This window comes from Juglans microcarpa x Juglans regia, chromosome 5S (assembly GCF_004785595.1).
Source record: "Juglans microcarpa x Juglans regia isolate MS1-56 chromosome 5S, Jm3101_v1.0, whole genome shotgun sequence".
Classification (NCBI taxonomy): Eukaryota; Viridiplantae; Streptophyta; class Magnoliopsida; order Fagales; family Juglandaceae; genus Juglans; species Juglans microcarpa x Juglans regia.
The window spans coordinates 15038226-15057037 of record NC_054603.1 but is presented as its reverse complement, the minus strand read 5'-3'; the positions used below and the strand labels follow the sequence as shown (position 1 = coordinate 15057037).

Genomic DNA, 18812 nt, shown 5'->3' with positions numbered 1-18812 from the left:
TTCTACTTTTATCGGGTGATCTTCCAAAAACTAGCTTTTATATGCATTGTAGTCTATACTGATAAATGGATAATTACGTTATTTTAATACTTTTAATATAGTGGGTTGAGTGAACTTTATTTATTAAAATAAGAGTATTAATCAAGCAATGTACATTAACATTAGCTCTTCCTAGCGTGTGAAATCACCATTTACACCTTAAGTAGATATAAATTTCATTTTCTCCTATCAGAAGCACTTAACTCACATGTACATTGTCTGATTATCACTTCTATCAACTAATAGGCTGGCTAGTGTTAATTGCAACTTATATGAGTTGTGGCCCATTGTAAGAGTGAAGCCAATGTGATGAGATACACAAGACTTGTGACTTGTTGAGGCTAAAACTTGAGATCCAGAACTGAAGCCCATGTCCATAGTTGAAGCCCATGTGGAGAAACTAAAACTTGAGAAGAAATCGTGATTTGCTTAAGGCCCAATAGAAGGCCACATGAAGGACCCAACTAACGACCAAAACCGATAGACACATACACGATTATTCTTGAGAATTTGGGGACTGCAAGAAGTAGAGAGATGAGGTAGTTATGCACGATAGAGAAGCTGTGATCCGTGGCAATGAGAGAGAAGAGGAGAGAAGATTCTGAGTATAAAAGGAAGAGGAATCTTTGGGTGAAGGCGGTTAGTTTTTAGTTTATTTGTCAGTTTATTCCCCTACTTTGTTTAGACGATTTTTTTGGGATTTTTTCTTAGGGTTTTTTTATTTCAATATTTTATGCTTTTGTGATGAAGATGATAGGCTAATTCCATATCCTGGCTTGCGGTAAAGCTCTTTTTTGCTTACTTTAGTTGCTAGATTTCTGTAGTTCTTCAATTTTGCACTTCACTACATCGGGAATCAGATTCTAAAAATTGGGTTTCTGTAAGATCCCATCACTATTGCTCTTGTTCTGTTGTAGACACTAGGCACATCAGAACCTTGAATCAATCGAGGTGTCTCTCAGCTGAGTATTAAAGCAAAATTTGGTTGATGTTTAGTGATGTATTTTTACAGAGTCTTGGTACATGATCTCTGAGTTTATGATTTTCAAATTGCTTTTTATTAATGCCTTGAATGGATTAATAATCGATGGGTGGTACCCAGGAATCCTTGTGAAGACTGAAATCAAGGGAAATCTTAAAACAGTAACTCAGGTGTTTGTCAAATTATTTCTACTAATTCTGTGATTTCAAAATTCTCCAATTAAGATTCTGGTTGCAACTTAGTTATAATTACAGTTTGTTATAGGATACATTCTTTTATTGCTTGAGTTTATACTTTCATAGTTTAAACTGTTTCTAAATCTGAGACTCTATAAAATTCCATCATACATTTCAATGGCAACAAATTCTTCATTATAAATAAATTATGTTTTTTTTCATCACTATAAAAATCCAAAAAGAATTTTACATAGCATTTTACATCACCATATTTTACATTAAGCCTTCACAAGTACTTTGAAAAATCATTTGTCCCTGTAGAATACGATCATGGACTGATCCTTGATACAACTTGGCACTTTTACAATTGGAAGCATATTGGAGACTAAGTCATGTACCATGTTAAAATGGAAAAAGTTAAGCCATCAACGATGAAAAGGAAAGAACGGTCGGATTGGTACCTTGAAGCTAACACTGGCCATAAGCCTATAAAACTAGACATGTACACGCTTACATGATACACGCACCCCATAACCAAAAATAAAAAAAATGAAAACGACGGTGATTTGAAACCAAATCAATGAAAACACGTGAAATAAAGTTGTCAAGAAGGAACACAATTTATGTTGGTTCAGAACTTTATATAAAAAGCAATCTCGTAAAAAGCAATTAGAAAATACACGATTGTCAGGAGGCTACTTTTTATCTGAAGTGTATAGTAATTAAAAAGCAGCCTCATAAGTCGTAATGAGCTAATAGAATAAAAAGTAAGTAATGATACATAGATAACACATTTCACAATATATTTCACAATACATGTTGTGAAATAAAGATATTTTTGTAAAATGATGTTAGTTTTATAAGGTATTTAACAAAAATACCCCTCCTTTTAAAATATTATTGTGTAAAATGTTGTGATGTGTGTTTATTATTTTTCATAAAAAAATATAAACTTTCTTTCTTTGTCAAGAGAATGGTAAGAAAGCAAACTAACAAATAAATGGAAGTTCTGAACAAGAACATAGCAAAGATAGTGAACAAATAGCAGAGATAGCAGTCAGAGTTCAGAGTTCGGAGCCGATATCAACTCCAAATCCGACTTCAACTCAGATAATATTTTTCAAAGAAGCTCCAACTTCAAATTCCAATTACTCCAAATCCGTCAGAGTAGGAATCGGAGCGGCCGTCGGCTAGAGTCGAAGCTGGCGGAGATTTTGCCCAAGCCTATTAATATGAGGTATTACAATCTCCCACCCCTCCCCCAAAAAAAAAAAAAAATTTCCCAACAACCCCGTCAGGCTCATCCGTCGTAGAGGGCACAACTCAAGTCCCACATTTTTTATTAGGATGAGTTCTGATTCCATTTATAACGCCCCAAGGAAGGCCCAAGCCACATCTGAGTCTTTACTCTAAAAGTACTAGTCAATGAAACCATTATAAAAACAAGAAATTTTTCTTTTCAAGCAATGTAGGATCTTATACATCACCTGCCCTTATCACTTATCAATCAATTTGGAACATCACACTCTTGGTCTTGAGAATAGATGCCTAGGGTGAGCACTTTGCTCTCCCCAGTGCTTGTCTGGGGCGAGGACTCTTGCTCTCCACCATGCTCGCATCACCACGAGCACTTTTGTACTCCATAGTACTCACCTGGGGCGACCACTTTTTTTTTCCCAGTATACTCGTCTTAGAGGCAAGCACTTTTGCTTTCCGTGTTGTTCGCATTGACGCATGCACTTGTCCATTCAGAGATGCTCCCTTTGGGGTGAGCTCTTTGCCTTTTCAGTGAGTAAACTGAATTTAAAAAAAAAAAATAATTGAGCAAGATGAAATCAAGTTGAACATAGGAAGCTTGTAGAGAGACAACAAGCATGCAACAATAGTGACAAAGATGATGTATTGCAAGCTTGCAGCAAGGTCGAGGCAAGATAAGGTATAGAGACCACGGTGGAGTCCACGCAGCTCGTTGGCCTTAGGTCGATGGTGCTGAGGTTGAGGAAGGAGAAACAAAGGCAGCGGCGAGGTGAACGCAGTGCAGAGCGTGATGCCAAGATTTCAAAGAGAGAGCTTGAAAGAAGATGGCCTAACCCCCATCCTCTCTTCCTACACAAAAACAAAAACAGAGAAATGGGTTGTAGACAGGAGCTTGAGTTGGGCAACATTCTTAAAAGCTGACACAAAATCGAGTAGATAAAATATAAGATCAATCGTAAATATGGTTTAATAACGATAACTCGTTCGTTAATAAAAGAGAAATGGTGGCCATCTTTTCAGAGCATGGAAATTGACAATACTAACTCATGTGTGAGGTTGATAAACGGAAATCCTTGCTTAGCAAGGAGTTTGACACAAAGAACTTGGGCGCTACCAGGAAGATTCTTGGTATATGGTTAGTCCAAGAGAGATGGGTGCCATTTTTTCAGGACAAACAAGACATAAAGGGGTTAAGCTTTCTGAGAGTATGGGAACTAAACATAAGATAAATCAAGAAAAAAAAAACAAAGGAAAATGAGGAAAAATCATGAGGAACCGAGAAAGAGAAGAAATCCATATGTCTAGACCGAGATATAGAAATGAAAAGAGTCGGGCAAAGTGAGTCCAATGCGTACAAAGGAAAGAGAAGTGATATAGATACAAAGATTTCACAAAAATAAATCTACAAATTGATATAATTTTATATGATATATTATATCTATTTTATTATAATAGCATCTTTATAATCTAACCTATCACATCAACTCACGTCAAATTACAAATTTATTTTTGTAAAATCTTCTTGTGATTTAGACATTTCCTAAAAGAAAACTTTTCTCGTGAAGATTATGCGAGATGGGATAGGACCTGCAAGAATAGACAAGACCAGCAAGATAGAAAAAAAAGGGAAGTTCAGTTTCTCTCAACCCACAAGTTGAAAGGCAATCAAATGATATTAAAGGGCAATTTGTAGCTCTACATCAACAAGAAGATTGAGGGTTTTCTCGTCCGATCGGGAATTTTCTCTCAACTCTCTCTTTATTTATAGAGAATAGATTATTTTATTTTTATCCCAATTGAGTTGATATTTTTTATAATTTTATGTCATAGTTAAAAATGAGAAAAAATTTACATTATTAAACAATAATGTATTAACCTAGTATATATAATTGTGTAATGATAGAGCAACATCTATACCACAAGAAATTAATTTTTCCATTTCAGTTCAGATACATTGTCAGAATCAACAGTTCAAGAAAAATGAAAAAAAAAAATAAATTAATATCAAGTTGTGCTAAAAGTCGTGATCTAATTGTTATTCAATTTATTTTTCTAATAAAATAGTGGCGAAAGAATTTGCAAACCGATATATGTGAATCGGTTTATGGTGAAGAATGTGAGAAGCTTATACATTACTAAAATATTGGATGTGTATAAATAGGTTTGTAAGTGGATCTTTTTATTGTAAAGGATTGAATGTAGTTTTTAGCATCAATCACAAATAAAATAAAAATGTATGAAAGGATATGTAAATAAAATAGACCCTACTATGTTTATTTAAACATTTAGGTCTCTTTTGTTTTTACAGATGAAATGAGATGAGCTGAAATTAAAGTTAAAAGTTGAATAAAATATTGTTAGAATATATTTTTTTAATATTATTTTTGTTTTAAAATTTAAAAAAATTGAATTGTTTATTTTATTTTATTTTATATGAAAATTTGAAAAAATTATAATGATTAAATGAGACGAACTGTTTGAATAGATTTTTAATAGAATAAATTTTCTAACCAAAACTTCTACAAAAAAAATAAGTAATTACCCTTGTAATAATAATATGAAAGGAAAGCCACAACTTTTTCACTTGCACTAACTTGGTCACCTATTCATGTACTCAAAGGATTAGGGGTAGATCTCAGTTTTACACTGTTTAATGATAAGTTGACACATCATAATCTTATAATTTTCTAAATACATTCGCATACACTTGAGTACTTTTATTATTTATATAAGATTTCAATTGAGTCACCAAGTGGTTTCGCCACGTCACCCGTTTACCAAGGTAGGTCTGACCACTCGGGCTGAGATGGCTGCAGATCACCACCACATCCACCTTATAGGTGAATTTTATTCTTTTATTTTTAGCAAATTCAATCTAGTGTGGTGGTATGTATATTTCGTTGAAGTTGATGCTTTAGCTTTTTTTTTTTTTTATTTCAGAGTGGAAAGGACTTGATTTCCACTCTAGTTCATTTTCATAAAATTTTTTATTTTAACACATCTAATTTATTATAATTTTTTTAAATTTTTATACAAAATAAAATAAACAATTCAATTTTTTCAAATCTCAAAATAAAAATAATATTAAAAAAATATATTTTAATAATATTTTATTTAATTTTCAACTTTTATCTCAACTTATATCATCTCATATGCGAAAACAAACAAGACTAAGTCTTCATTGTGGATAAAATTTAAGGACGGTTTGGAGGGCAAAGACAATATCAAGATTTTTTATCTTATCTCAATTTATCATTATAATTTTTTTAAATTCTTATATAAAGTATAATAAATAATTCAATTTTTTTAAATCTCAATTTAATTTTTTTAAATTTTAAAATAATAATAACATTAAAAAATATATTTTAAACTTTCACCTAAAACTAAAAATTTTTATCTCACCGTCCAAGTGAGATTGACGAGTCTAGGGGTGTAACCGGTCCGGTCCAGTTCGGTTTTGGACAAAATCTAGAACCGAACCGGTATGTACCGGTTTTTCATTTTTCAAAACCGATTACTCCCCGGCTACCCTCCAAAACCGGTACATCCAGTTTTACCGGTTTCCGGTCCTGTCCGGTCTAGTTTTCTGGTTTTTTTAAAATGTAAAAAATATATAATAAATTATTACTTCTTATAATAAAATGTTATTAATAATTTAATATATATATATATTACGTTTAAAGCATATGATCAATTAAATTTTCATCTTTAAGATTAAACTTTGATTTTATAAATTATAATAAAATTATCTTATATATAATTATATTAATACATATGATCAAAAAAATTACAAATGTTCATATTTAAGATTAACATTTAATGTTATAATTTATAAATTATAATATGAAATTATTTCATATATGATATATAATTATATATTATATATAAAAATTTAATATGTAATTATATATTATATATATAAAACTTATATATATAAATATTTTGTATAATATATAAAATTATTTTTTATATATGTATTTTTTTCAACCGGTCCGGTTCAGTCCGGTCCGATTTTCTGATTTTCCGGTTTAAATTTACACCCCTAGACGAGTCCATAGATATTCTTTATGGTGACGTTGATTGCTCGGCTTTATTGACAAAGGATTTGATACCATAGAACCCATCACTCTAGATGATGGACAACTTTCTAATACTGTATTGTTTGGACGTTGAGGTGAAAAATTTGTAAATAATAGTTAAATAATTTGAGTTAAAATATTTTATTAAATTTTAAGAAATAAAAGTGAAAAAGTTAAATAAAAATATTATAAAGTTAAACTATTATTAAAATATTATTTTATAAATATTATATTTATTTTCATATTTGAAAAAGTTAAATTATTTTTTATGTTTTGTTTGAAAGTTTGAAAAATTTATAATGATTATATAATGATTAGATGAAAAAATTAAATATTTGAAAATAAAAATAGTTTGTGTTTGAGTAATGTTTGAGAAGGAAATGAGATGAGATGGATTGAGAAGGGTATCCAAACAAGGCCTCAAGTAAAATGGGTCAAAAATATAACATTTTGAGCAGCATTAATGATTTAATACAAGAGGAATTGACCGCAGCTATGACAATGGTTGAGTGATTGTGGGGATTCCCACAATTTTTTTGATCTAAACACCTTTTACAGTATATGGACTCCCTTGGATTTACTGTTGTGTTCACACTGCTTATAGACACCATTAAAAGAGGGAGTGGGGAGGAGGGATTATGGCAATACTTGAGTAAAAAGAAACCATGAAAAAACGCATGAGATGGTCCAATTTTAAATGGGATGCTTTCTCTCAAATGGAATTGCTGCCCTTGCACAGAGTTTACAATGTATACAGAGTGCAAAGCGCATGAGTACGTACATCCATACATAGCAAGGATTCACTAAAATTCACCAAAACAAGGTGGAATAAAAAAGGAGCACCCTGCAAATACCTTCTCAATGCAATTCAACTGTTAATTTAACAAGCTATCCCGTTTAAAAGACCGGGAGGATCCAACTCTGTCCTACTAGTGTTTTAGATATAGCTATATCTACCAATACCCAAAATAACTGTACATATACCAAACCTAAAAGTCTACCTAACCTCCCCCCCTGCCAAAGCAGACCACCAAAAAAACAGGTCCCATAACATAAGGCAGAGCAACAATCTTCACAAGTAGATCCCATTGCAATTGCTATAAACACCATCAGGCAATCCAATGGTGGACTTAGTTGCACTTCCATTTTGGTAAACTTTGACTTTTGAGGTATCATTCCCAACTCCATTTGGGACATTCCTTTGGCTCCCATATACTTGTAAGACATCATCTGCCTCCTCATCAGGCAATGCAATGGTGGGCTTAGTTGCACTTCCATTTTGGTAAACTTTGACTTTTGAGGTATCATTCCCAACTCCATTTGGGACATTCCTTTGGCTCCCATATACTTGTAAGACATCATCTGTCTCCTCATCAGGCAATGCAATGGTGGGCTTAGTTGCACTTCCATTTTGGTACACTTTGACTTTTGTGGTGTCATTCCCAACTCCATTTGGGACATTCCTTTGGCTCCCATATCCTTGTAAGCCCGCATTGGAATCCTCATCAGGCAATGCAATCTTGGGCTTAGTTGCACTTCCATTTTGGTAAACTTTGAGTTTTGAGGTATCATTTCCAACTCCATTTGGGACAATCCTTTGGCTCCCATATCCTTGTAGGACAGCATCCGATTCCCCACATGCTGCCGATGCTGCTATAAGTCCTATATATGACAGGAGAACGAGGAGATTTGAAAGTTACCTTTTCAGACTTTTGGTGCAAAAAGGGGAATATGTATTAGCATATCAAAAATTGGGTTAGGTTCATCATTAAGTAATGTAATTAAATAATTAAATGGAAATTAATATCAAGCAGCAGGGAACCCTCCGACAAACCCCAAAACCTCCTTCCACTCCTATTACACAAACTTGAACCCTCCTGGTCACAAAACTTTGATCCGAATTAAAAACCAACAGCTGGAGGACTTCTTTAGCAGAAAAAAACAAATTGCAGTCCTCCTTAATTAGTAAATGAATACATGATCATAAGCCAAATCAGTGTTAAAAGAGAAAAGCAATGACAATCCGCACAACATTAATATTGATGAATCTCCCTTGTTCTCATAAAGAATGATGAAATTATTTTTATGTTCAAACTGATATCAAAAGCCTGCTCTTAACACAAAGATCATCTAGATTTCGCTGAAATTAGTGAAGAATGTGTTCTTAGCTGTATTTATATTTAGATAGTAAATAATATTTCAGGCACAAACCTAAAAGAACATTTATCATGAAAAGCATTCAGTTTATACTTTTTCAGTTTTTTTAATAGTCACTACATAAATTAACATATTTTTATCTATAAATTTTAATATCCTCACTAGCATATTGATATAGACGTAAAAGATGGCACAAGGAATCATCAGACTTCACATAAATGACAGAAATATCTTTCACAACTGAAGAGGATGTTCTATTTGTCAGAATAGCTGTAAATTGGGTTCACAAATTCTATACCCGTTGATCCAAAACATGCTCATCCAATAATACCTTAAAGCAGGCTGGTTAGGCATAAGTTTGGCCATAGTGAAATGATAAGTAGTTTCAAATTCGAGCTATAGTGATATTACCCATTACAAATTGCAGTTCCAAATATTAATTTATTTTGTATTGTATTATTGAGGATCTCATTTGTATATGGGGGAGAAGTTGAAACAAGCAGTATATACTTCAGTATATACTTCAAGTAGACCAACTCCCACAATAAAATACTAAACGCAGGTTGTTAACAATGCAATCCTTCAGTATAAAGCTGTATAGAGTGGAGCAAATCCTTCTTCGATCTGGTCCCAGATATAGGGTGCTGATATAAGAGTGCTCCCTTACTCGTAATAATTACACTGCATCTCCTACACTCATGATCGTTTATGTTTTTTTTTTCGTGGCTAAATGATATTTCCAGTAGTGCACCCAATATAGACAGATGAGGTGTCAATATAGATACCTAATAAATTAATAATGTGCAAGAGATAGAATTGTCTGATTGCCTGGCAAATTCCACAAAACCAGCTGGTAAACATGGTTTTGTTTCCTTGTGTTTTGAGATTTGCATTATATAAACATGCATCTTAAGTATTTTAACTTGGTGTATATTTACCACATACATGAAAATATCAGTAAGATCCAGAAACAGAAAAACAAAAAAAATATATACGCCTAAAAGTAGTCGAGTTCTCACAACATGAAGATTCTAAATCTATTATTTAATTGTACTCTGGGATGAGAATCTGCTCATTATTAATAAACTGACCCATATTTGCTGATATCAATACTACTCTGTTGGACACATTTTGGCAAGATTTACCAAATAAATTCCTGTTACACGTGTCCATCAAATCAAGAGAGAGACATCCTCAGTTATCAACTGATTTGCTGAGATATGTCCTTATATGCTCCTTTATTACATTCTTTTTCAAACTGAAAGTGGTAACTCATTCAGGACGCAAATACTTTGCAGTGGTATTAGATCAAATGAAATAGATGCTCTGGCAATTGTGCCACGTTTTTATCCTAGGATCTGAACATGATATACAACTGAATTATTGGTATACCTTCATAACTTTCAAACTAGGTTTATAATGTATGTCTTTTTTTTTTTTTTTTTTTAAGATAGCAGAGTATCTTTACCTGTCAGAAACTTTGATATATTTGTAAAATGTTCTCATTGTGTAACAAAATGTAGACTCATGCAGGTGTTTTGCACTTTTTCCTCTTAAATGCAAAACACATCCATGTTTATGTATTTGGACCACGGAATTTTATACCAGGGTAAGATCAAGCTGAGGCTTTTATTTTGACCAAGCAAACCAGAAAGTATTAGATCATAACATAGCCTTATTGGCCTCAGTAAATTCTATTGTAGCCTATAGACACAATCCTAAAGAAATGGACCAGTAGCAACAATAGGAATCGCAACCAAAAACGGCATGCATGTGATGCAGTGTGTACATGGCAGATGAATAGAACAGTAATTGATTCTGGTAAAACATCTACGATTGAACAACATTGAGTGGGTATATCAAAAAAGACAAGACAGGTACCTAAAAATAAAGGAGAAGGATTTCCTGGTCTTGATTTAAATTCAGGATGAAATTGCACCCCAATGAAGTATGGATGACTAGGTAGCTCGATAATCTGTAACATCAGCATTCCAGATATTAATACTTTGCAACCACTATCTACAGATCACTACAGTAAAAAAGTAAGAGCTCGATGCTTTGGGCTGATGAGTATACCTCCATGCGTTGACCAGTTTCATCTTTGCCGGCAAAAGAGAGGCCAGCTTTTTCAAGGCGTTCTACCATATCAGGATTGACCTGCATGATAAAGAATTATCCCCCTGCCAAAGTAGCTTGATAAAAGAAATTAAACTCATGTTGATCACACAGACCTCGTATCTATGCCGATGTCTTTCATCAATGAAGCTTCTACTTCCATATCTAACATGAAGGCATAGAATGAAAGGTTAGCCAACCTGATACATCTCATCAGCAAACTACTACACATTCACAATTAATTCAGAACTTATAAATCTATGCATGACATTTACAGCAGAGTTACATAAGTGATAAATTTTGGACACACGAACCACAAATCCAAATTCAGTGACAGCTCCTCTTATTATTTGGAGTTTTTCTTCTTCTTTTTGTGTTATAGGCTTATAGCCCTAAAAATAAAATTTTTCTGAGTCAAGACCCTACAGTTTGAATAGATAAATCTTTTTTTATGTAATATATAATCCACGCAAACAGTTTTGAAAAGAAAAAATATTTCATTAACATTTTATTACTAACATCCATCTGAACACGGAGTCAACATGATACTAGATTATCTTCTGATTGTCAACTTAGCTCCACAAAGTCTGATTAGTTGTTGACTTCCTGTATACACGTGTAATACCAATTTGTAAAGCAATACTTACAGTCTTGCAGATTTGCAGTCCATATCCTGGAAATATGTCCTCCTTAATCCAAGACGCATGGTGCCCCCCATATGTGTTTTTGAGCCCTGCTTATGGTACATATATCAGAAATGGACTTCTTTTAAATACATATATCGCATGCTTCGTCACTAGTTTAATAGCCAACTTGAAAATTGGAGGGGAAAATGAAGGCTTTCATCCCTCTCTCTCTCTCTCTCTCACACACACACACACTTAACATTTTCCCTTCTTAGCTCTATACTAAGAATGGATTGGAAACACAATTTCCATCACCCAATAGAACTCAAAAGGCACAGAATATGACCTCAGGCATAAATATAACGCAGGGATTCCTGGTATCGGGATCAAATTCAGTGCTGTTAGCGTCTTTCAGACCAAGAACAGATCGTGCAAACTCAATGACAGCAATTTGCATTCCTAGACAAATGCCAAGAAACGGAACTCTTTTTTCTCGAGCATATTTTGCAGCAAGAATTTTCCCTTGCACTCCTCTGTCACCAAAACCTCCGGGAACAAGAACACCATGCGCACCCTAAAGATGAAGACTAGTCAGAGACCAAATAGAGAAAGTTACCACAACTCAAGAAAGGAGACACCCAAAACATATTTAAATAGCAGTATCAGCTGGCAAATCCAAGACCATTGAAAGAAAAAACCAACCTTCAACAACTTCCAAGCAGCTTTATAAGCATCTGGATTCTGCAATAAGAATTAAGCTACATGTTTGTAAGATGAGGTATTACTTAACAAAGATATACAATATGAGCATTAAAACTTCTTATTTAACCTCTTTTGCTGTTGCTTCTTCAAGGTGGGAAGCAGGAACCCAATCTACAACGAGTTTCTTTCGATGGAAAACAGAAGCATGCAAAAGAGCCTGTAGACAGATTACATCTTATAGAGACAGAAACTATATGCTTATATATCCACTCAAGCTATACCAATCTGTATGTCATATCTAATGGAAATGAACTTTAATTATATACATATATATATGGAGAGAGAGAGAGAGAGAGAGAGAAATTACATGCATAATGCATTTTCTTTTCACACAACTCTGTGCAGTGAGATCTTGAAGATTTTAATTCAGATGAGTAGGTAAACCAGCAAACGAAACGTGTTCTAGCTTCTTCAGTATGAATACAAAGAAAGATAATTAAATCATTTTTGTTTTTAAAAAAATTCAGCAGAAACAAGAATAAAACAATCGGTGGCTAAATTCTGTCGGCAAAGGAATCAGCTGTGTATCTGACCTTTTAACCTACTGGAACACATAATGGGTGCTAAAAATGGATCTAAAATTGCCAAGACAACTGACTTACAGAAAAATAGAGCGGTTTGGATGCTGCAGATGATAAGGAATCCTAAGTCCCATGATAAACAAACCACAACAATGCCGGCATAGATTGAAATAATCATCTTATCTTCTGTATAAGTCCAAGTTTTGAGGCATATGGTTCATGTGTTGAAAATTCTTATCATTATTATCTACTAATAAATATTTATTTAGCAAGATACATAACTAAAAAACTGAGTGGAAGCATGTGTAAGGTGTAGTTAAAATCAAGGGAAACCACATAGAAAATACATCCTACAAATGTGTTTAGCAACATCTCCAATGATTATACCATAAGAGAAAATTAAATTTCCAGCTGAAAATAAAATGATTCCGAGTTAAGAAGTAACAGAAAATTGCACCTTCAGTACAGAGAGGTAGGAATCGGAAAGGCCTGTATACTTTCCAACCATGGCAATACGGACCTGTCAATTAGATTGACATATATAAGTAAAGTTCTGACAACAATTAGAAACAAAACAAGATTCTGAATTTCTCAAATTGCTTGGTAGACCCACCGGCTCATGCAACTTGTCACAGATTGCAGCCCTAGAAGTCCATTCCTCGAGTGCAGGCTCTTTTGCTTCACTGCCATAATGGAAATATTGCATAAGGATACTGAAAACTGAAAATGATTTTATGTGATGCACATGCCTGTAAATTCCAGGCCAAAGTTAACAGAATTATAAAGAGCCGAGATCATCAGACAAACCCCAGCAGGTTCAGCACTTTCAAGATTGCTTCATGGGCCTTCTGATCCTATTTGAGAATAAAGAGCATACCCACACACTATTTGTGAGTAATGGTAATTAAATATTCAGCAGCCACATTCCAAGAATCGCCCAAGAACTACTTACTCTTAAAAGCAAAGGAATGTGCCATATGTTTGGTACATCATAGAGAGTGATGATGTTTTCTTCCTGTAAAACATGGAGTTTCAGTAAAGAGAATCTCGCAAAGCAGGCAAGCATGCATCTCAATTATATGCACATCAAAATTTGGTTCTTGTAAAAGTACCGCAACATGGCAAAACTGAGAGAGTTTCACTTTTACATGCTGGTCAAGTGCCTGTCAACACATTAAATTTAATACCTTAAGCAAATCCAATAAAGTAAAAACAAAAGCATAAAGTAAGTGCTTGTGTGTCTGCGTGCGTGCACCTAAGCACAGGCACATGAACAAGAGGAAAACAAAGAGAGAGGGGGAGACCGTTGTACTGCGACAAGCTAAGATATGTGGCGTCAAACCCAGGCCTCTTAGTCCCCGAACACTGTGCTGGGTTGGTTTTGTTTTCTGAACAACAGATTCACCGCATTATTAAATTGTTCTAATATAATGAGAGAGATATGTACATAGATGCTAGAAAAATTTTGCATAGAAGATGTGCTGGAATATCTAATAAATCACCTGTTCACCAACAACATTTAAAATGGGCACAAGGCTGACGTGAATCAAACAAAAGTTTCCAGTCCCTAATATGAGAAGAATTCATGCACAAAAGAAATAATTATAAGATACAAAAAAGAAGGTGTGACACTTGTGTCATATGAAGCTGCATCTGCATAGACAATGTCCTTACCTACACGGTAAGAGAATTGCCCCAAAGCCTCGATAAATGGCATGGATTCAATGTCTCCTGCACCGAGGCAAGTTGTTATAACCCTTGAAAAACATAGAACCCACATATGCTTCCACAGGTCAAGAACATTGTTGTTATACCTATAGTTCCACCCAATTCTATGACACAAACATCAGCTGGACCTGCCTTCCCATCGACTGGTATCATTGACACACGCTCAATCCACTCTTGAATGGCATCTGTGATGTGAGGGACAACCTACAGAACAAAAGAATATAAACAGGCTTAGGGCCATACAAATATACCCAATTTAAGAATAGTACAATAAAAGAACATGGATTTATAGCAGGGAAAAAAAACCTGCACAGTTTTCCCCAGATAATCTCCCCTTCTCTCCTTATCAATAACGGACTGCCATAAAAGAAGAAAATATAACTATTAACTTCAGTGACTGGGTTTTAATGAAACATATAATAATCTTCGGCTAGGAAACATATGAGGTACATACGGAAATGTGCCGTTTGACTAACTTGCCTGGTAAATCTTTCCAGTAGTGATATTATTATCACGAGTCAGCTTGATATCGAGGAACCGCTCATAATTTCCAAGGTCCAGGTCCACCTTTGAACACAAAAGAAAGTCGTGTTTCATACTGTTACAGTCAATTTCGATCAATCTCCCCCATGTTTTCCAAAACCATGACCACTGATTTACATTTCTGTTCTATTTTTAACATGGGTAGCTTTAAATATTATTTGTGCCAAAGAAATATGATAGCCTAACAGTTGATGGCCCTCATTTTATGTCATTGCGGTCAGTAAAAAACAGAACAAGAAATTGATCCGATGAAGTGCAGTACGATGTGGACGAACACCCAAATAGCCTACCATATGCCTGGTTTTAACAGCATTAACAACTTCATCATACTATCCGTTTAGACCATAGAGGGGCTAAACGCCGCCGAATTTGTAGACCCCGTCAAAGAGTTGAAGCAAGAAGGAAAATAGCGTTTACAAAGCAAATATACAGTAAAATTAGAATATAATGAACACAAAAAAGAGAGTTTTTATACCTCACCGCCATCGTCTAACACGAAAACTTCCCCGTGCTCAAAAGGGGACATTGTTCCAGCATCGGTGTTCAAGTAAGGATCTGAAAAAGGGAGCCAAAGACTATATTAAAACGTTGAATACAGAAGGAAAAAAAAAACAAAACATGGCAGCCATATCAAGAGTTGAGAGAGAAAAAAAATATGCCCAAAATCGTGACACAAAACTTATGTAATTGCGTGATATTGCCAATTTTAGCTCTCGTTTGAGGAGCCCAGAAAGCAAAACAAGTGAAAATTTAAATGGTATTTTGACATGCTTATAAGACAGATTTGTGAGTCTAAGATAATATACATTTTAAGTTTAGTATCTGCTTCCCAAAGGGAAATAATTTAAAACTTAGAACCCCTGAGAAAGATTTTAAGCACGAAAAATTGAGTTGAATCCAAAAGTTTTAAAAAAAAAAGTGGCGATAAAGATTCAAAACAGAACTATTTTTTTCGAAGGAAAAACAAAAAAAGAACTATAGAGAGAGAGAGAGAGAGAGAGAGAGAGAGAGAGGGGAGCGGAAGAGTATATCCATCTTGCAGCTGAGAAAACAAAAGGCCTACATAGCTGACCTGTTCTTCAACTAAAAAACTACGAAAATGAAATAAAAGCAGCAGCGATGAAGAAGAAGAAGAACAAAAATCAATCAAGAAACAGATACCAATTTTGATGGAAGTAACGCGCAGTCCACAGGCCTTGAGAAGCAGACCAATGCTACTGGCGGTGACCCCCTTCCCGAGACCGCTAACTACTCCACCCGTCACCAACACGTACTTCATTTTCCGTTTTCTTACCTTGTTTTAGTCGACACCTATATCTGGTAAACAGACAGAATGAGAGAAATAGAACAGAACAGAGCAGGCATTTAGTATCAACGACAACTATTTTGCTCAAGAACAAGGAAGAGGAAAATGGTGGGAACCTTTGTTATGCTGTGGTACTCAAAAAAACCACGTCAATGAAATGGGGTGAGGATGGAAAGGAAAGGAAATCCGGTATCTTTATCTTATCTTTCTAGTCGGATACTCTGGGTCTTTGAACGTAAATGCTTGCTCGTTCTCTCTCTCTTAATCCAACAACGAAGGTGGCAGAGTGCCAAGAGCGTGAGAGAGAGATTCACCAACCAAAAATAGAGTATAGATGCGGATGAAATGAGAATGGTGAGAAACCAGAGGAATGAGCTCCAGATTGCTTAGCATTGGGCGGCATTATATATAAACCCAAAACCCAGTGGGAAAATATCGCCAAATATATATATATATATATATATATATATATATATATATATAAATGTGAAATGCTAGGGGCGCCCCATTTTCTCAATTTTTCTCTCCGTCTGACGTGGGAAGGCAACTGGCCTTTCCTTTCTCTCTCTTTTTCCAACCCCCCACTTTTTTTTTTTTTCATTGGGTGAAATAGACGAAAAAAATATGACATGTTTATGTGAATATTATAACTGTTTAAGTTCTTTTTTTCTTTCCATGTATTTCCTGTAACTTTAGCATTATTAGTTTTATAAAATAAAATTATTATGTTAACTATTTGTAAATTGAAAAAAAGAAAAATTATCATTTTATCATCTAGAATGGTTATACAAAGAGATTATATAAAATAAATTCATAAATTGATAGATTTACTTTAATTAATAACTTTACAATCTGATGTACAAACTGATAGATTTTCTTCTTTTCATTTTTCAAACAGTTAACATAACTAATAATGCTAAAGTTACAGGAAATATATGAAAAGAAAAAAATAGATTTAAACAGTTATATTATTCACATAAACAAATAATATTTTTTTCATGTATTTCACTCAGTAGGAAGAAATGGGAAGACATAGGAAAAAAAGAACTACTCAACTTACAGCTCAAACTTAAGAACGTTTGGATAAAAAAATACTCTCAATCTATCGCATCTTATTATTATAATTTTTTTAAATTTTTATATAAAATATAATAAATAATTCAACTTTTTTCAAATTCTAAAATAATAATATTAAAAAATAATATTGTAACAATATTTTATTCAATTCATCTAAAATCATCTCATTTTACTATCCAAACAAATTCTTACTATTTTATTTTTTTAATTTTTTAATTTTTTTTATTTAATAGTTAATGAATTGACTATTAATAAAATTGTGTAATGGATACTAAAAAAATAAAATTTTAAATATACTAGCTGAATCATATATATATATAGCAATTTTATTTTTTAAAAAAATCAACCTTTCTCCTTTTCTTTTAGAGTTTATTTTTATTAATATAATGGTAAAAAAAGTATAAACTATGCCTGAAATGAAAGGCCGAAACTGCCGTTGCGTGGTGCAGGGCAGTAACTTTTCTCTCTCTTTATTTTTTTCTTTCTGTTTTTCCTTCGAACGTAATTTTCGTATAATATCAACACTTGCTACATCAATTATAAAGAATATTAATACCATTTGTTATTATTTAAGTAGTGTGTACTTGACACAGATATAATTTTACTATTATTTGTTCAACCCAATATAAAATAAAGTAAAATCGGTAAAAAAAAATTATTATTTTTGTATAATTTTTTGAGTGATGAAATATTTGGTAAATAATTAAAAAATAATTATTTAATAATATATTAATAATTAATGAAATGATAATGGATAATAGAAGCCTAGAAGGAGTAATGTTATCGGTGATAAGTGAATAGCATGTTTGAATTTCTTAACCATCTTATAAAGAAATATTTTTTAAGGATATGTATAACACTTCAGTACAAAGCTCAAATTATATGGTTTATACTTTAAAAAGATTAGTCAATGATATAATTGAAGTCTCATTAGAATCTTATAAAGAGTAAAAACTTCTCATTTCTAAGCAATGTGGGATCTCATACACTACCTACCCTTATCCATATCATATAGAGTATTACAATCTATCCTCTTAAATTCTCAACGTCCTCGTCGGGCCTATCCATTGTAAGTGGCATGGCTCAAGTCCCACATTTCTAATTGGGATAAGGTCTGGTACCTTTTGTAACGTCCCAATAGAAGGCCCAAATCAGATTACCTATATTTCAAAAAGACTAGTCAATGACAATTGAAGCCTCATTAGAACCTTATAAAGAGTAAGAACTTTTCATTCTCAAATAATGTGATATTTTATACATCACTTATCCTTATCCATATCATATGAGGTATCACAATATGAGATTCATATAAATAAGTTATTTGGAGAAAAATTCTATCTTGAAAGCAGAAACAGATAAAAGAAAATGAAAAAGGGAAAGATTTTCAATAATAATAATAATAATAAAACAAGCCGTCACCAGCAATGAGATGAATCTGATATTT

At 33.4% G+C, this 18812-nt stretch overlaps 1 protein-coding gene across 1 annotated transcript; it reads right to left on the bottom strand.

Annotated features, from left to right (window-relative positions):
- Nucleotides 1-7216: 7216 nt before the first annotated feature.
- On the bottom strand, nt 7217-16674 carry LOC121267561 (CTP synthase-like). Its single transcript, XM_041171472.1, has 22 exons — nt 16408-16674; nt 16147-16302; nt 15461-15540; nt 14923-15009; nt 14749-14799; nt 14529-14646; nt 14389-14445; nt 14217-14281; nt 14019-14102; nt 13827-13877; nt 13667-13729; nt 13522-13568; nt 13328-13397; nt 13172-13234; nt 12261-12350; nt 12134-12172; nt 11778-12005; nt 11453-11538; nt 10922-10970; nt 10767-10847; nt 10572-10665; nt 7217-8195 (listed from the first exon to the last, which is right to left on the bottom strand). The coding sequence occupies exons 2-22, from the start codon at nt 16262-16264 to the stop codon at nt 7606-7608; spliced, it is 2211 nt and encodes a 736-aa protein (XP_041027406.1). The 5' UTR covers nt 16265-16302; nt 16408-16674; the 3' UTR covers nt 7217-7605.
- Between the last annotated feature and the right edge of the window lie 2138 nt (nt 16675-18812).